The 17400-nt window shown below is 33.6% G+C and overlaps 1 protein-coding gene across 2 annotated transcripts; it reads right to left on the bottom strand.

The window, feature by feature from the left end:
- Window positions 1–14897: 14897 nt before the first annotated feature.
- On the bottom strand, window positions 14898–17334 carry LOC145959527 (FGFR1 oncogene partner 2 homolog). Of its 2 annotated transcripts, XM_083078463.1 has the most exons (5): window positions 17227–17334; window positions 16496–16694; window positions 15842–15976; window positions 15461–15712; window positions 14898–15372 (listed from the first exon to the last, which is right to left on the bottom strand). In XM_083078463.1, the coding sequence occupies exons 3-5, from the start codon at window positions 15974–15976 to the stop codon at window positions 15145–15147; spliced, it is 615 nt and encodes a 204-aa protein (XP_082934589.1). In that variant the 5' UTR covers window positions 16496–16694; window positions 17227–17334; the 3' UTR covers window positions 14898–15144. The 2 variants fall into 2 exon arrangements, with proteins under 2 accessions (XP_082934589.1, XP_082934590.1); XM_083078464.1 differs by lacking the exon at window positions 17227–17334 and having other exon boundaries at window positions 16496–16739.
- Between the last annotated feature and the right edge of the window lie 66 nt (window positions 17335–17400).

Below are 17400 nucleotides of genomic sequence, written 5' to 3'. Positions count from 1 at the left end.
GCGACTTGGGAAAATTTGTCAAACTTACGCCATTGTGCGTATGTGAATATGTGATAGTGAAGCATTTCGGCGCATCACACGCGTGCACGCGGATCACGCATAACACTCGCGTACCCGCCGTCACCGTCACTATTCGCCTATATGCTCGCACTATCGGCCAATCACGCGGCTCCTAGGCCAATATCCTGCGGGATATATCACGTGCACGTATACAGATAGATGTGTGAGTGCGTGTTTATACACGGCGATGCGTGGCGACCATATTCCGCACCCACATCGCCTTCCCGCACGTCCGATCTAGCCGTGATACGCACACATGGCAACGCCCGCGCGCACGAGAGCGCGCGAAGAAACGATGAGGGGAAGATCGTGGTGGAAGAGAAAAAAAAGATGAGAGAAATGCGCTTAAGCGAGTGTACGTTCACGAAAATTGCGACCACGCCCAAATTCTACGATGCATCCGCCGTTGGCGTTCTGCGTGCGTGCGTCGAGCGTGTGTAATTTCGGCGCGTAGCCCTCGGCAACACGCACGTCGACCCCACGCACGTATACACAGGAAGAGCCCTACACGAATTGGGTAACGTTACCATGCGGGGGATGAAGGCATGACGCGCTTCCACTCGAATATCGTGAGAAAATCGCAAAGTTCTGGGAAAAAAGGGAAGGAATACGCTGCGGAAACACGGACGGAAAAGTCGGGCTCGGTCTTAATTAGCTCGTCGATCCGTTAATCGTGCGCAGGGAAAAATATCATTCTACTACCAAGAAAAGCGATTACTCGGTTTATTTTTCTTTTTTTTTTTAAGTAATAGTTTTCTCCAACAAAGAATTTATTCTTGATAATAGTCTCAAAATATACTCATCACGAGTGTTAGAAAATCTCATTATCATGTACTCGAAAGAAGAATTTATTTTCTCTTCAAAAATATTGGTTGTATCAAAGAAAAAGAAAAACATTCAAATTTACTTTATGTAATAAGAAAAACCAAATTTTTATTTTAATTTAATATTCTTGATTAAAATACTGCACTTACTAAAATTCAGAATATATTCAATTAAATTTAATACTTGTAATGAACTTATGATATACTTAAAATAAATAATATTTACTTGAATACAAAAAATTTGACACGTGATAAAAATTAATTTGTTATAAAAAAAGGGAAGACAGACACGCAAATCTCTAATTGAGCTGAAGTTTTCTCTTATTGTTGCAAAATGTCGAGGAAAATCGTGATTCATCGCGAAAACCTCCAAGTTTACATAAATAAATGAATAAATAAATAAATATCCTAAATATGAAAATTTAGAGGAAAAATCCGTTATATTTATATTGAATAGAATTACATTTTAGATTTTTAAAATAGATTTATAACGTAGCCGTAAAATATATTTACAGACTTTTGCATCTCGAAATTTCGTCATTATCTAATAATTAAATGCTGACGATGCGAAAGAAACGGCAATTAACGGGTCGATGCGAGAAATATCTGAGCATTATTTGAAATCTCATTTGCTAAGAATGTCGCTTTCCACTCGATTCTGCCTATGCGCGCCGAGGAAATGGCCGAAAATATGCGGCTTGATTTCTCTTATCTCGTCGAGCGAGTCTAAAAACGAAGAAAAGAGCGACGATAAACGAATGCTGGTCGAAGAAAAATCGTTTCCACAAACGTGCCTGCAAGTTAACGTTGTGTGCGCGCGCGCGTGTGTGTGTGTCCCCTTGTGGGTGAGCGTGTGCGTTTCCCTCTACGCAACGACGTCGACTATGATGATGATTTCGTAGAGGGGACCGAAAGAACGAAGACAACGATATCAAGAAGAAAGAAAGAGAGAGAAGGAGAGAAAGAATGCCACGATGGCAAGGTAAAGAGTCCTCTGTTGCGCCATCGGAAAAAAATCTACCTATATTCGGAGGTGGCACAGGCAGATGCGTATACGGGCTGACAACAATCGAGACGCATAAGGGTCGGTCTGATCCACCGCAGGGTGCATCTTTCATATTTTCATACCGTGACGCGTCCCACCGATCGCGAATTAGGATTATAATATTCATATAGTCGTGTAGCGATTACGATCTATTTTCGTCTATTTCGAGTCTATCTTCGCGTCGTCTATTTTTGTCATTAGTAAAAATATAGGATAATGCCGCTTTTAATGACTCAATCTTGATAAGCTCTCTAATTGAGCTGCAGTTTTCTCTTATTGTTAGCAAAATGTCGAAGAAAGTCGTGATTCATCGCGAAAATTTCCGATTAAATATCTTTCTTCTAAATTAAAATTTTCTTCTAAATTCTCATATATTTATTTTAGGAATTTATATAAATTCCTAAAATAAATATGAGAATTTAGAAGAAAAATCCATTATATTTGTATTGAATAGAATTACATTATTTTAAAATAGATTTATAATATTATTATTGAATATTAATATCTTTAGAATGAAAGGACGTAATCTTTTTATTCATTCGACCTCTTAAAGTTCACCTCGCGAAAAGCTCTTTCCATTTTTTATTTTAATTCGAAAACTATAATGTTAATGTTTGAACGATTATTAATGAGAAAAAAATCTGCTCTGAAAACTTGCATAAAAATTAAAGTGGCTATTGAAGAAATTGATTTTATAATCGTATTACATACTATTATATAAAATCGAAATTAAAAACGTCTACATTTATTATTTATTTACTGTTGGATAAAAATATTCTTCCCGTTGAAAAATTAATGCATCTATTAACGCGAACTTCTTATAGACATTTTTTCCTTTTCATTAATATTTTTTATAAGAAAAATATGTGTCGCATAGAGAAATATCGAAATTAAAAACGTCTACATTTATTATTTATTTACTGTTGGATAAAAATATTTCCCCCATTAAAAAATTAAGGCAACTATTAACGCGAACTTCTTATAGACATTTTTTTCCTTTTCATTAATATTTTTTTATAAGAAAAATATGTGTCGCATAGAGAAATATTGAAATTAAAAACGTCTACATTTATTATTTATTTACTGTTGGATAAAAATATTCTCTCCGTTGGAAAGTTAATGCATCTATTAACGCGAGCTTTCTATGCATATTTTTCTTTTCCTTTTCGTTAATATTTTTTTACAAGGAAAATATTTATGTACGATATTTTATATCTGAAAATGAGAGATTTTCAAGGGAAAGGCTTTCACGTACAGTAAACTAGCAATCGGCAACATTTACGAAGAAGAGCGATAACGTTAGAAACGTTGCATTATCGCGACAGGCGATAGAAAAACGGAACATCGATTGTTTGCTTTATCGAGACTGCTCAACTGCTCGACTAGACTGAGCATGAGACTAGCGTTTTCATGATTGCGTATCTTCCGTGAACGCGCAATCATGGCGAACACTAACCATATGTAACCTTATTGGTTTGCCGCAACTGTGCATACTATTTCGTACAATAAATGCATTAATGTACAAGCGCGATCGATGCATCTTTACGTTTTAATGCAATCCCATAGCTTCTTACATTATCTCGAATAAAGAGAAAATTCAATTATCGCGTGATGATTAAGTATAATATTTATTTGAACAAAGACTGAAATATTCCTGTGTAAATAATATGAGAGATACGAAAAATATTTTTGTCATACGTTTTAATTTTAATCATGTTTTATAAAATGTTATAATTATCTAGGAAATTTTCAACGAAAACTGAAGTCTCGATAACGCATTATTTCTCATGAAATCTAAAGCATATTTTTATGGGAAAAATTATCGAAGCACTAAATATGAGTTTTTGTGCTTTCTAATTTTTTTGTATTATTATAAAATAATACAAAAGCACAGCAAATTTTTACACTTCTAACTCTGATATAATTCTTCCGTTAATAAAATCAAGAGTTGAAAACAATTATTGGTAATTCTTATAAAAATTGTCTCATATACTATTAGTAATATATTCAAAATCTAAAGAAATATGCACTAAAAATATAGATATATTTTTTCTTTTAAATAAATAAATTAATAATATATTAAATATTTAAATAAAAAAATATATACATATATTTAATATTCTTTTTAATAAAAAAATGTAATATAAAAAAAGTAGAGAACATACGCTCAAACTTTCTAGGAGAGATCAATCACCCTGGAAGAGACTCGGCGAGTGCGATGTCAAAAGATGTCGGCGATGCGAAAACGGGACCTAACAGGCGAGCAACACGAAAAGAATACTGGCTATGCAACTAATGGAGTTCGGTTTATATAGACTTTATCGCGCTGTAATATCATTGCACAAACATGTTTCCTGGTATGGTCAAAAACGACGTGACTTTTGCCCGGCGAGAAGTTTGCGTTGGTTCGGTTCGAACCAATTAACAATCGTCAAACTCGGCGCGATAAAACTCATCCCCACTTCCCCGGGCTAAATTAGATAGAGAAGACTTTAGGCTAGTACAAGACGATCTATCTCATCTTTTTTTATAATAGGAGACGAAAATCAAATCTCTTAGATAGATGCAACGAGATTACTTACATGTTAAATTAAATAATTTTATATCACGTCGAATGCTATATTAAAGATTTTTTTTTTTCAAGGGAGATTACGTTGATGTACAAAAGTTTGGCGCGATTATTAGCACATTTTCTGGAATTTTCCTCGAGTACGCGTCTCCGATTCGGGAGAATCGGATTTTTGATCGGCACAAAAGTCGACGGTCTCGATCAAAATGAAAAGGGGACGAGAAATTTTTTCTCCTCGAGCACATCTCTCTCTCCTTGAAAGAGAAGACTTCCCCTTCGTTACGGTGTTACGCCGACGAGCGAGGAAGGACGAGGTGGAAATCGTATAAAGGAAAACAGGTTCCTCATAAGCCCCGGAGCTGCTTGCTATCGCGCAGTTGGCTTTTCGGACGTTCTCTCCTTCTCTTTCTCTCTTTTTTTCGTAGGCGAAGAGCACGAGCATGCGTGTGTGACGTTCCTCCACATGTCCAGTGTCCAGCGCGTGCGATACATGCGCAAGTACGCGTATATGTATACGTAAACACCAACAATCCCGTACAATCGGGTCCATTAATAGTACGCGGTACATCAGGATACGACGCGCGATTCTCGACGTTTTTCGCGATCGCGTCCAACGATCGGGTCGATTTTACGCCAACGAGGGAGAAATTAGTCCTCTCGATTAGTCGGGAGAAGAAATCTCGATCTCGTCGATCGTAAACTTACCGCAGACCTATTAACGCATGCGACTGTACCCCGACTATTCACGGACGTAACAAGGCGGCCTCGCCCTTTGCCGGGCACATTGCAAGGCCATTGACCGACCGCGCGGTCCCCGATCGATGATCAGCTACCTGCTGATACATTGTCGCCGACACAATGGGAGAGGAGTACCCTTCGTCTGGTGGTATAAGGCACCCTCGGCAGGAATACCGCACCCCTGCGAGCGTCAAGTGCAATTATTCCTTACGACTGAAAGAGTATTAGGTCATCTCTTCCTCCTTTCTTCTTTCTCTTTCTATCCCTCTTCCATCCGAGTGTAATATGTATATCCGTTCGGATTCGTTCTGCCTTTCGACGCCTTTCGATACTGACCATAACCACTGACCGTAATACCCTATTTACCGGCCTGCTGTAACAGGTGTTATGTAGGTCGACCTCGCATTGTGCAAAAATGCAGAACGGAAGATGGTAGGCGGCCCTTCCGGGATCAAATGTGGGTCGTGCAAAAATGCTATGTAAATCGATTTCGAAGGAAACCAACGATCGATTCAGCCTTCCTGCAATTATATCACGCGATATAGAATTTTAATAAGTGATATACATGATATATGAGGTATAATTATACATTTATTATCGCTCAAGATTGTAATTAATATAAGATATCTAAATGTTTAACCTGTATTAATTATCTTAAGCATTTATTTCATGACTACATATTTAAAAAAAATTATTTTCATAAAAAATTTTATCTTAATTCTCGATAAATTATTGCAGAGAGCTTGGTTTTTATTAGGAAAAATGTTGTGCAAGTTAAACTTGTTTAATAAACGCTACTTGATTGCGCGTTTGATAAAGTATCTCCTACTTAATGTAAATAGAAAAACTGTATTAATATAAGCGCGTTTCTAGCATAATTTTAATTTACTTAATAATTTATTATTAAGTAAATAAAATAAATAATTTACGGAAATTATGAGCAGGAGTAAAAAAGCGATAAGCGCCATGAAAATTAGTATAAACAAAAACATTATAATTCTTTATCTATAGTTTTCATAAATGCGCTTTCTCGTTATAATCGTTAAAGCTAAAGAGACGGCATTAAATCTGCGCTCAGCTCATCGACTTCCGCCAATCATCCGGTCACGAAAGACATATCCTACCTCGTTAAATCGAATCCCTAAATAATCGCGCCTTTGTCCTACCTGATTCTGACATTTAACAGCGCGATGATGAGTCAGAATAAACACGAATAATTTCCTAACAAAATTGCATACATTCTAAAAAATGTAAACAACGTATATTACTCTAATGACTCCATTATCCCATTTCGGACAATCATTAGCAAGATAGCACAAATATACTGCGCACAAGTGAAAACACAAATGAACTTCCAACTATCTTTTTGGAATGGAATTTTATAACGCAATACAAAAAAAATATATGCTAAATAACTCTCTTATAAATAAGCAAGATATATATTTAGATTTTATAATGTATTTGTGGGACTATATATGCGATAGAATGTATCGTATCTCGAGTTTTCAGAGGCGAATTTAGAAGTGAAATGCATGAAGAGGGAAAAAGTCCACCAGCGAGACAAAGTGTTAGGGTAAAAAAACATTCACCGTTTGCCGAACCCTGATATTCTCAAGCTGCTAGCAGATCCCCTAAATGCCACTTATAATTTGGATTAGATGAAACAGCAGGTACGAACAGCTGTATGAAGCATGTGTGCCTCTGAGCGAGCTTAGAAGAAAAATGGCATTGTTTAAGGATATTGTAAAATTATTATTATATAAAGGAAGAGGAAAAAAGAGATGCATCTTAAACTTGAGGAACATAATTTCACATTTTTTTGAAAGCTAGTCGTTCACTGCAGTAATCTATTTGTATAAGATACTATAGCAATTTGTATACTTAATAATACAATAAAATGCAATAAAAATGACGAGGTTATCAATATTGATATTAAAACTTTCGAATAGAAAATTGATTTATCAGTAAAAATTGATTTATAATTATAACGTGACGAAATAATAATACTTTAATTTCCGTATACAATTCAATGCGATTGTAAATTTAAGCGATTGCATACTATCGACGATTACAATTACGATAAAAGAGCTTAATAGATAACCGTATATCTGAGTTTGGTAAGTGAGATTTAATTTATATCGGACAATCCACGATAACGTATCGCGCTAAATATATTTTAAAACCATGAAAAGGAAAGTCGAGATGAGATTTGGAAAATAGCCGCATCTATTATAAATCTTCACGCGAATTAAAAGTACATTAAAGTTTTCCGTCAGGTTACTATCAAAGTCGATGGACCGAGAGATAGTTTCTTGCATTATTAATCGAAACCTAGCATCGCCAAGTGGCTCGTCGGAGCCAACAAGCGGCTCTCCCCCCGTTCTCTCTCCCTCTCTCTCTCTTACACGAGCCGCATATAATTTTAGGCCAGCGAGTTATTTTTTTTTTTAACTTTGAAAATCGGTGAAGCGCTCACTCGCGGCAACGCAGCTCGGGCTCGGGTCGCAATAAAAAATAAGCGACGTGTGTACCCCACATATAGGGCGTGGGTTTATCTGCATTAGACGACTGTTAGTGGGTCGGCAACCCGCAAACCGGTCCTGGATCACGTGGAATGTTAGCGGCGATGTTGCCACGTGTATGCGCGTGATTTCCTAAAACTGCATCTATGCCAGCGTGGCTGGCTTGCGCGCACGCACGCACGCACGCACCTCGCGCGCACACGCACGTGTGTCTTACATACACGCTCGTGTGATTTTTCCCGACCTATTCACTCGCGGCCGGCTGCCGCTCCTTCTCCTTCTGCCCCCTCTTCTTCGCCAACGCGAGTTTAGGCACCGAAAAAAATACAAAGTAAATGCGTACACACATGCGTTCGCGATGAATATTTTAGAGCCGCGTCATGAAAAATGACGAAGCACCATGTGCAATATCTTTTTGAATAAATAATTAATATTTTACATGTAAATATAATATTAAGATAAGATAAGATATTAAGATAAAAATATGAAATTATTATTTTTTCTAGAGAAGATACGTATATTTAAAAGACACATGTATTTGAGCGTACACGCATCTAAGATTCGATATCTAAGTATGTCGCATATTCTCGCACAACGTCAATGCTGTCGGGATTATGCAACGTATGTACATACATATATATGTTTGCTGCAACTGCGTGAATTAGTTGGACAAAAGCTGTTCCCTTCAGCCTTTGATCTGACCTTTTCTTTTATATATCAATAAAGGAAGTTCTTATCGTTGAACACGCAGTAGCAAATCAAGATAAACTTTGTGTACATTTTTCCAAACCTATCACACTAGCTCTATCACTTTCCTCCGCCGAAAATTCTTATTGCATTGACATTAACTTCTAGATAACTCGATAAACGCCAATATCTTGTTTCTTATAGTAATTTGTACAAATACGTCGATTTTACAAAAAACCATGTAACTTTTGGACCGATGTACATTTATACATTTGGAGCATCAAAAGTTCTCTTGTCAAATTCGATTATCGCATCCAGTCATAAATTACCTTCTCTTTAATATCAATAATTATATGAATATTGAATCAATAAGATTAAAAATTTTTTTCTGTTTCTGATATAAAAATTTCTTGATATCGCGTATACTCCTTAACTTTCCTGTTTTTTGTTATCGCATTACGAGTTGGAACAATGGTTAATAATACTAAATTAAGAAAAATAATATGAAATAAATTTTTCCCTTATATAATTAGAAAGTTAAGAATTAAGAATTAAATTAAACGCAAATGCTTCTCGATTAGCATAAATCGAAAGAAAAATATCATTAAAGAAAAATAATCACCGTACATTAGTCAAAGAATTCTGCAACTTTGAAATATAATTTCACGAGAGATTAATATATACAATTATATAAAAATAAGATTGAACACAAGGCAAAATTTGTATTCGATATATCGCGCAATCATCAGAAAAGTCATCGGAAAAGGTCTCTTCGCGCGCTCGCGAAATACGGTCTCCGCACAGAAAAAAAGGACATTCTCGTTTTGAAAATATATTTAGTTTTAACATGTAAATCTTGAAACGAGATTATATTGCGTTAATTAAAGAAAAATATAATTGCTTGCATAATTGCTTACTTGAATGAAGTCATTTTATATAGTTCAATCGAGAAAAATATATTCTTATAATTTAAGATTTAATTTCCTTGAATGGAAAAGAAACAATGTTGGATAGAAAATAACATTTTTAAATCAAAGATTATAACTTTCTTAAAGTAGAATTGAATAATTATATATTCTTGAGGTGACAATTACAATATTAAAATAAGACTATAATATTGTTGAAATTTAAAATTATTAAATTCCTCTAAGAAGATTATAAATTGTCGCGTATATACGAAACAATGAACGCGTTAGTTTAAGTATACAAGTTTTGATTTAACACTTATTTTTTTTCTGTGCACAAAAAAAGGACATTCTTGTTTTGAAAATATATTTAGTTTTAACATGGAAATCTTGAAATAAGATTATATTGCGTTAATTAAAGAAAAATATAATTGCTTGAATAATTGCTTACTTGAATGAAGCCATTTTATATAGTTTAATCGAGAAAAATATATTCTTATGATTTAAAATTTAATTTCCTTGAATGGAAAAGAAACAATGTTGGATAGAAAATAACATTTTTAAATCAAAGATTATAATTTTCTTAAAGTAAAATTAAATAATTATATATTCTTGAGGTGACAATTACAATATTAAAATAAGACTGTAATATTGTTGAAATTTAAAATTATTAAATTCTTCCAAGAAGATTATAAATTGTTGCGTATATACGAAACAATAAACGCATTAGTTTAAGTATACAAGTTTTGATTTAACACTTATTTTTTTTCTGTGCACAAAAAAAGGACATTCTTGTTTTGAAAATATATTTAGTTTTAACATGGAAATCTTGAAATAAGATTATATTGCGTTAATTAAAGAAAAATATAATTGCTTGAATAATTGCTTACTTAAATAAAGCCATTTTATATAGTTTAATCGAGAAAAATATATTCTTATGATTTAAAATTTAAATTTCCTTGAATGGAAAAGAAACAATGTTGGATAGAAAATAACATTTTTAAATCAAAGATTATAATTTTCTTAAAGTAAAATTAAATAATTATATATTCTTGAGGTGACAATTACAATATTAAAATAAGACTGTAATATTGTTGAAATTTAAAATTATTAAATTCTTCCAAGAAGATTATAAATTGTTGCGTATATACGAAACAATAAACGCATTAGTTTAAGTATACAAGTTTTGATTTAACACTTATTTTTTTTCTGTGCACAAAAAAAGGACATTCTTGTTTTGAAAATATATTTAGTTTTAACATGGAAATCTTGAAATAAGATTATATTGCGTTAATTAAAGAAAAATATAATTGCTTGAATAATTGCTTACTTAAATAAAGCCATTTTATATAGTTTAATCGAGAAAAATATATTCTTATGATTTAAAATTTAATTTTCTTGAATGGAAAAGAAACAATGTTGGATAGAAAATAATATTTTTAAATCAAAGATTATAATTTTCTTAAAGTAAAATTAAATAATTATATATTCTTGAGGTGACAATTACAATATTAAAATAAGACTGTAATATTGTTGAAATTTAAAATTATTAAATTCTTCCAAGAAGATTATAAATTGTTGCGTATATACGAAACAATAAACGCATTAGTTTAAGTATACAAGTTTTGATTTAACACTTATTTTTTTTCTGTGCGAATTTCGCGCCGGCTCTCTCTTTGACAGAAATGCAAATTCGCGGAAGGAAGATCCCGATTACGTGTGCAATTTCAGCATACGACCTTGTAACACTTTCGCGCTGAAGGAATCTAATAAAAAAAAGGAGGAGAGCTCGCAGTGAGCTCGCAATCAAGGAGAAACTGGTTTCTATTTGCGGGCTTCCGCCCGTTCGACAACCCCGTGGTCGATGCACCGGGCGCTCTCGTTCAACGACTTTTTCGGCCGAGCGACGCCGGAGCAACGACTCCGACAGGATTCTTCTGGAGGGAATTGTCTTAAGAGGCGTTGCCACGGTCGGCTCAAAAAGGTCGGTTGAAAAACTCTCCGGCAAAATTTAACCTTTCGAAAGCTTTCTATTACGTTTCATCTTTTCTTTTTTTTTTTTTTTAATTAATCCTGAGAAACGCATCTGTGATGCTAGTATTCAAAATGAAGACGAGACGCTTGTTTTTATTTTAAAATAAACAGTTTAGAATTAATTTAATTTGTTTGCACGATTTTTATGTATCATATTTCTCGTTTTATAAGTCTGTATCGCAAAAGCAAGAGCGTATGCATGACGTATCTGAAATACATGTTGGGCAATTTGATACATTTGTATAAAATAATTATCAATAATGATACATTAATATAAAACAATTATCAATAATGAAAGTATCTTTTCATTTATGTACAATTTTCAAATAAATCTTGAGCCATTAATTTTCTCTCATAATGAAAGCCAAAATCTTGTTAAGATGTAAAGTTCCAACACTGGTAAAAGGAAGATTATAAATTAATGTAGGAAAGAGAGAAAGAGAGAAAAACGAGGGGAGAGAGGAGGGGCTGAGTATAATGTTGTCTGAGTAGGGACAACACAAATCCGTGAAAGAAAAAAAAGCAGAAGCAGAAAATCGATAATCGTCAATCGGATCGAAAAGGAGCAGCGGCCGTAACAGGTGCCGCGTTATTAGATAGCGCAGGAAATGTTAGCCGGTCATTGTCAGAATTCCAAGGACACATCGCTATAAAAACCCTTCTATCGCATTCGAGGAGTATAAAAAAAAACCGAGGGGGAATAGAGAGCGAGAGAGAGAAAGAGAGAAAAGATAAGAAGAGAGAGGGGAAGTGGGAGGTTGACCTTGGTGGATAGGGTTGTCCAATGAGGGCTCGAAGGAAAACGCATAGATGCGTGGTGAATTGTGCGTGAACCGCTCACTGGCCTCGTACACGCGTGTGAGTCACTTTTCCTGTATACGTGTACACGTAAGCGAATGTGCATGTCCGTTATACAGGGTGTCCCACTGTGACAGAAAAAAAGATGCGTGAGCGAGAACCGCGTTTTATTCGGTTTTTTATTTTCTCCATTTAATTTTCGCAAATTATTTGTCACTATTAATCGTCGATACAGGAATCCTTGGCCTTTCCGATTATTCTGTATAACATAAAAATTTCAAATATATTTTTCTCAGGACATGTTTTTACTGTTTTACTGCAATTTTTTTCCAAGCATCACCTCGGGGAGTCTACGATTGCGAGTCGTCTGCGAAAAAAAGGAAATGAACCTTGAAAAAAAGAAAATCTCTTGTAAACTCTTGTTGAAGAATTATTTCGAAATCTAATATATACCTCGAAAACTTGATATATATTTTATCTTAACTGATCCTTATAATCTGCTAGGCAAATACAAGATTAGAGTAAAACCAAAATTATTTTTAACTGATTTTAGAATCGGTGATAAATGTTATCAACATACTATATCGAAATTGTGATCTATGTGATTTTCGTCATAGCTACCGTACCAAAAAAGATAAAATTTCGAAATTATTTGATTTATTATATTCATAATTTACATATTTTTAAACAAGTCAGTTTGAAAGAGATAAAGATTCACACTAGAATAACGATAAAAATTTCCATCAGAAAGACGATTCTCGATCGTTTGTATTTGACTGCAGAGTTCGACGCATAGTTCAGCTGGACATTTTTTCATGAATATTAATATGTGATTAATAGAATAGAAGTGGAACACCCTGTAGCTATCCGAATGGAGCCGCGGACTGCAATTCGGGGCCGGTTTAAAGTTACTCCCGCTCCCTAAATCGAGTCGACATCAGGGCCCCAGGTCCCCCAACGCTACATGCGTCCTAGAAAAGTGTACAGTCGGATAGATTAATATATAATATACATGTATACGTCCAACTCAAAAATTATATCAAACTCAAATTTCAAATTTGCTTATAATATGTGCAAAAACAAGGCTTGCGTAATTAATTGTATGATTAAATAATTTCGTGTTTGAATGAAAAAACGAAAAAAAATCGAGCCTTGTAAATGCGAATGCATCGAGTATAATTAATATATCCGATTGTACCCAATTTCTTCACAATTGCATGTTGTAATAATAGACTAGAAACGCTATGTCTCCCAAATATTCATTAAATGCATTTTTCGAAAGTATTTTCGAAACGGATACATCTATGAAATGTGTCTATCGTAATTATTAATTACAAAAAATAAAATTAAATAAACTTTCAATATATTATATATATAAACGATCGAAAATATTAACATAGATACGATAAATAAATTATATAAGATAAAAAATGAAATAATTTAGTTTTCTCTTCGTTTCTTTATATTATTATTATATTATTGATGCACATATAACTGCAAAGCGTATGTTTTTAATCGATCTTTATATTCTTTTATATACAAATCGATGCAGTTTCTTATTCTGTGTATGAGAAAATCTTAAATATTTGTTTTTTTTCATATCAGAAAATTGTTCTCTTCCCAAAAATAACCCTCGCGAATTTAAAAAATCATTACTGATTTGCATACGAAATTACATTTCTAGCGACATGTAATCTTTATTCGATTTCCAAATTAACTAACTTCGTACGGAATAGAAAGAGGTATTCAGAATTTCGATGTCTTAAAAAAAAGCAAAACTTTTATTGAACCCGGGTCATAAAAAGTTTTCTGTGTCACTGGGAAACCATAGTGCAACAATGCGAACAAAATTGCCTTTGCAGCCTCAATGGTGACTTCATGGTCAATTGTCACCCTCAAGTGTGGACATAAAAATAATTTACAGCCGCTTACTATTACGTATTTTTGGAGAAAAGATTGAAGAAACAATATAAGCGTCGAAAAAAAATGCATGTATAAAGATTCCAATAAAATTTTCGCTATTAAAACAAAAAAATTTGAGAACAAATATAAATAAAGAACGAAAAAAGTGTGGCTTAGAACATTCAGAGGGGGGAAGGGCTCATAAAATTCAACAAGAAACAAAAATTTCGCAATAATATATGATCACAAGATCGCCATGAAATTATCTTTTTTTTCTCTATCATAGATAAGAATTATCAAAATAGGAACACAAATAAACAGATTTTATGTAAACACTTTATGCATTTCATGAAATCTATTTTTTATCTACTGAACATGAATAGTAGATAGACATCGATCCATATTGATCGAAATATTTTCACTAAAAGCGGTCAATACCGCTTGTTGCACTATAACATTTTGCAGGTAATGATATAAATTTAAAAAAGTATTCCAGAGCTATATACATTTCTCTCTAACGGTAAAATCGTAATAAATTTAACTTAGTCTTTCTTCTCAAACATTGTTTTCACATTACTGTAAAGCCCTTGTAACTTACGGGTCTTTTTCTTTTGAAAAAAAAAGGACAGTTTTTGGGAGAATTTGCGATATTGATCGCAATAAAAAATTTGCCGCGTTAAACTCGTAACAAACAAACACATGGCAAACTTTCTCTTCAATAAAAGGTGAAAAGGTGAAAAAGGAAGAGATTCTAATCGTTCTTTCTTTTCGGGGAAAATAAAGCATTTTGTGAAGGACATGTATAACAAAAAATTGCACAATCAAAAAATCTCAATTTTAAATTAATTGTAAGATAAATATGATTGCAAATGACTTATACAATTTATTACAAATGTTTAATAGAGATATATATATATATACATACTACAACTTACACACATACACTTCTTATCTATAATAGATTTTATTTAATAATAATATATACGTCATGAAATTTTGTGTGAAATAAATATTGCCAACTTCTTATAAAAAGGCTCAAAGATTCTAAGACCGAATTTTTTTAATCTATTGGGAATTCCGTTTGAACAATTTTGTTTTCTACAGAACACTGTTTGTTTAGGGAATCATACTTATTTGCAATATTTACTATTTCTCGAAGCGTGACGTTTTCCTCTTTTAAAGAATGAAATGCTTCCTTTTCTTTTAATTCATTTTCCTCGTCTAAGGCAGCAGCTGTTTTCATTACAGCTGCCATTTCATTAATTTTTTCTGCTTGACTGGTTATTATCTGTATAAAAAGTATATAAAGGAGACATTACATTTTGCACTCTAATTTATTTTCAACTAATTAATAACACATTTATCCGTAAACTTACATTGGCATATTTTGAATTATACAATGATGAAAAATCAGTTTTATTGAGACGTAATAAAGAGGCCATTTGTTGTCGATATTTGGACATTATCAACTCGAGTGCATGTTGGTTGTCTTCTAATGCACTTCTTAATTCTTTATTTTCTGCCTGTATTTCTCGCAAATGTTTGTTTTCTCTTTGGATTCCAGCAATTAATTGCAAATGCGGTCTTTGCTTAGCTTCTGTATTTAAAATTTCTACTTCCTCTTGATACTGCAAACATAAAAAGCCATGTTATAAATATCATATAACATAGAAAATAAGATGTATATAATATATAATATGCTGTTAGTTCTCTCTCTCTCTCTCTCATAATATATATGTAACAAAAACAATATTTACCTGCTTCATGTTATCTATCTGTCCACATACAGCCTCTACTTCACTTATCAGAGTATCTGCTGTATTTTCATGGTCCGAGATTCGAATGACTAATTTTTTGGCATCTAATATAATTTGTTGAAATGTCAAAGACATCTGTAAATGTATTTAGATAGGTTCTCTACTTACCAAGGATTAGCTTTAATAATTATCTTTTCAGTCTTTAGACATTCATCACTTTATTAGGTAATAAAATTATACAAATATGCCGTTAATTTTTAAACAATTAAAAGCAAAATAATAGAGTCAAGTAATAGAGTGTAATTGCAAATTGCTAATTACTCGCGATACATTCTACATCAAAACACGGGCGCATTGACCTTTTAATGCAAAAGTTTTAAATTTAACCCGAGAATGCTCGGAATGCAAAAGTCAAGAAAAAAAAAGACAAAAGTCATCCATCAAAATGACTCCATCTGGAATGATTTCCATTTTGCCTTTCACGCGCTCTCTTTATCTCTAGCTTTTTGCCATTTCTTTGGTGGATCTTTTATTTACTCGGAGGAACGATATCGCGAGGAAGACACCCGTTGAAGCGCGTCTCATGTTGTGCCTTTATTATCGTTCGCTCCCACTTAATCGCGCACGTTAAGACGACCTAAAGCTACATCATACCTTTTACAAGAGGCGATGGCCCAGGCTCAGCGACGCGCGACTTCGTAGTTCATTCGGCGATTAATTAATCGTCTCCGATGAGGTCGAGGTTATACGGATGATCCTACGGTTTCAATTCCCCTCGCGTATCGTCGTGCTATGGTCCCGTTTTGCGTGTTATGCGATGCGTGTGTTATTCCTCGGCGTCGTATTGGTACACCTGTGCCCAACATATGTATAAATCAGCAACGTCAGCTGGTAGATTCGCGCGAAAATAAGAATATGTCTGTAACGAATAAGACTGTGTATGTGTGTGTTTATATATGTATACGTAACACACTCACACTACATCATACATTAACACACACAAAATATATATATACATTACACACACAAACACACACACATACACATATTACGCAAAGTCGTGATGCGATAATGAAAAAAGAAAATGGCTGTCGCGCGATTTGACATTTGCCCGCGAGAAAAATTTGCCTGGACATGCCTGATCAATCTTTTTATAGGACTCGACATTGATCTCTGAATTCGAAATGTCCAGGAAATATTTTTAATAATATATATATATATAATGTGTATTAAAAGAGTTCTTCGCTAAAAATCAAACTTATTATATATACTCTTTTCCTCCAAATCCTTCTCGATCGAACCCTTTGTAAAGCTTTAGCAGACTTTATTCGAAGAAAAGTGAAAAAAGAAACAAATAGAAGAGAAGCATGTTTTAACATATTTACCATTTTTTTGTTTCTAAATTTTACGCTTAAATGATGCTTGAATATTTTGTGGTTATAAAGGGCCGATATTAATTTGGGCGAGTTTACCGGTTACGTTAATTGACCATAAATTATATATTTACGCTAGACGTCGTACGTGTCTTGATAAAACGAAACACGATTCAAACGCCCTCC

Source organism: Camponotus vicinus, unplaced genomic scaffold (genome assembly GCF_025532165.1).
Source record: "Camponotus vicinus isolate PSW18456_S1 unplaced genomic scaffold, iyCamVici1.0 SCAF_1, whole genome shotgun sequence".
Classification (NCBI taxonomy): Eukaryota; Metazoa; Arthropoda; class Insecta; order Hymenoptera; family Formicidae; genus Camponotus; species Camponotus vicinus.
The sequence above is the reverse complement of the archived record's forward strand: the minus strand, read 5'-3'. Positions and strand labels throughout refer to the sequence as shown.

Coding starts and splice junctions, on each gene's coding strand:
- LOC145959527 (XM_083078463.1), bottom strand. CDS start 15,976: ATGTCTTTGACATTTCAACAAATTATATTAGATGCCAAAAAATTAGTC. Junction 15,713..15,841: donor AGATAGATAACATGAAGCAG/GTAAATATTGTT, acceptor TTATGTTTGCAG/TATCAAGAGGAAGTAGAAAT. Junction 15,373..15,460: donor ATAATTCAAAATATGCCAAT/GTAAGTTTACGG, acceptor CTTTTTATACAG/ATAATAACCAGTCAAGCAGA.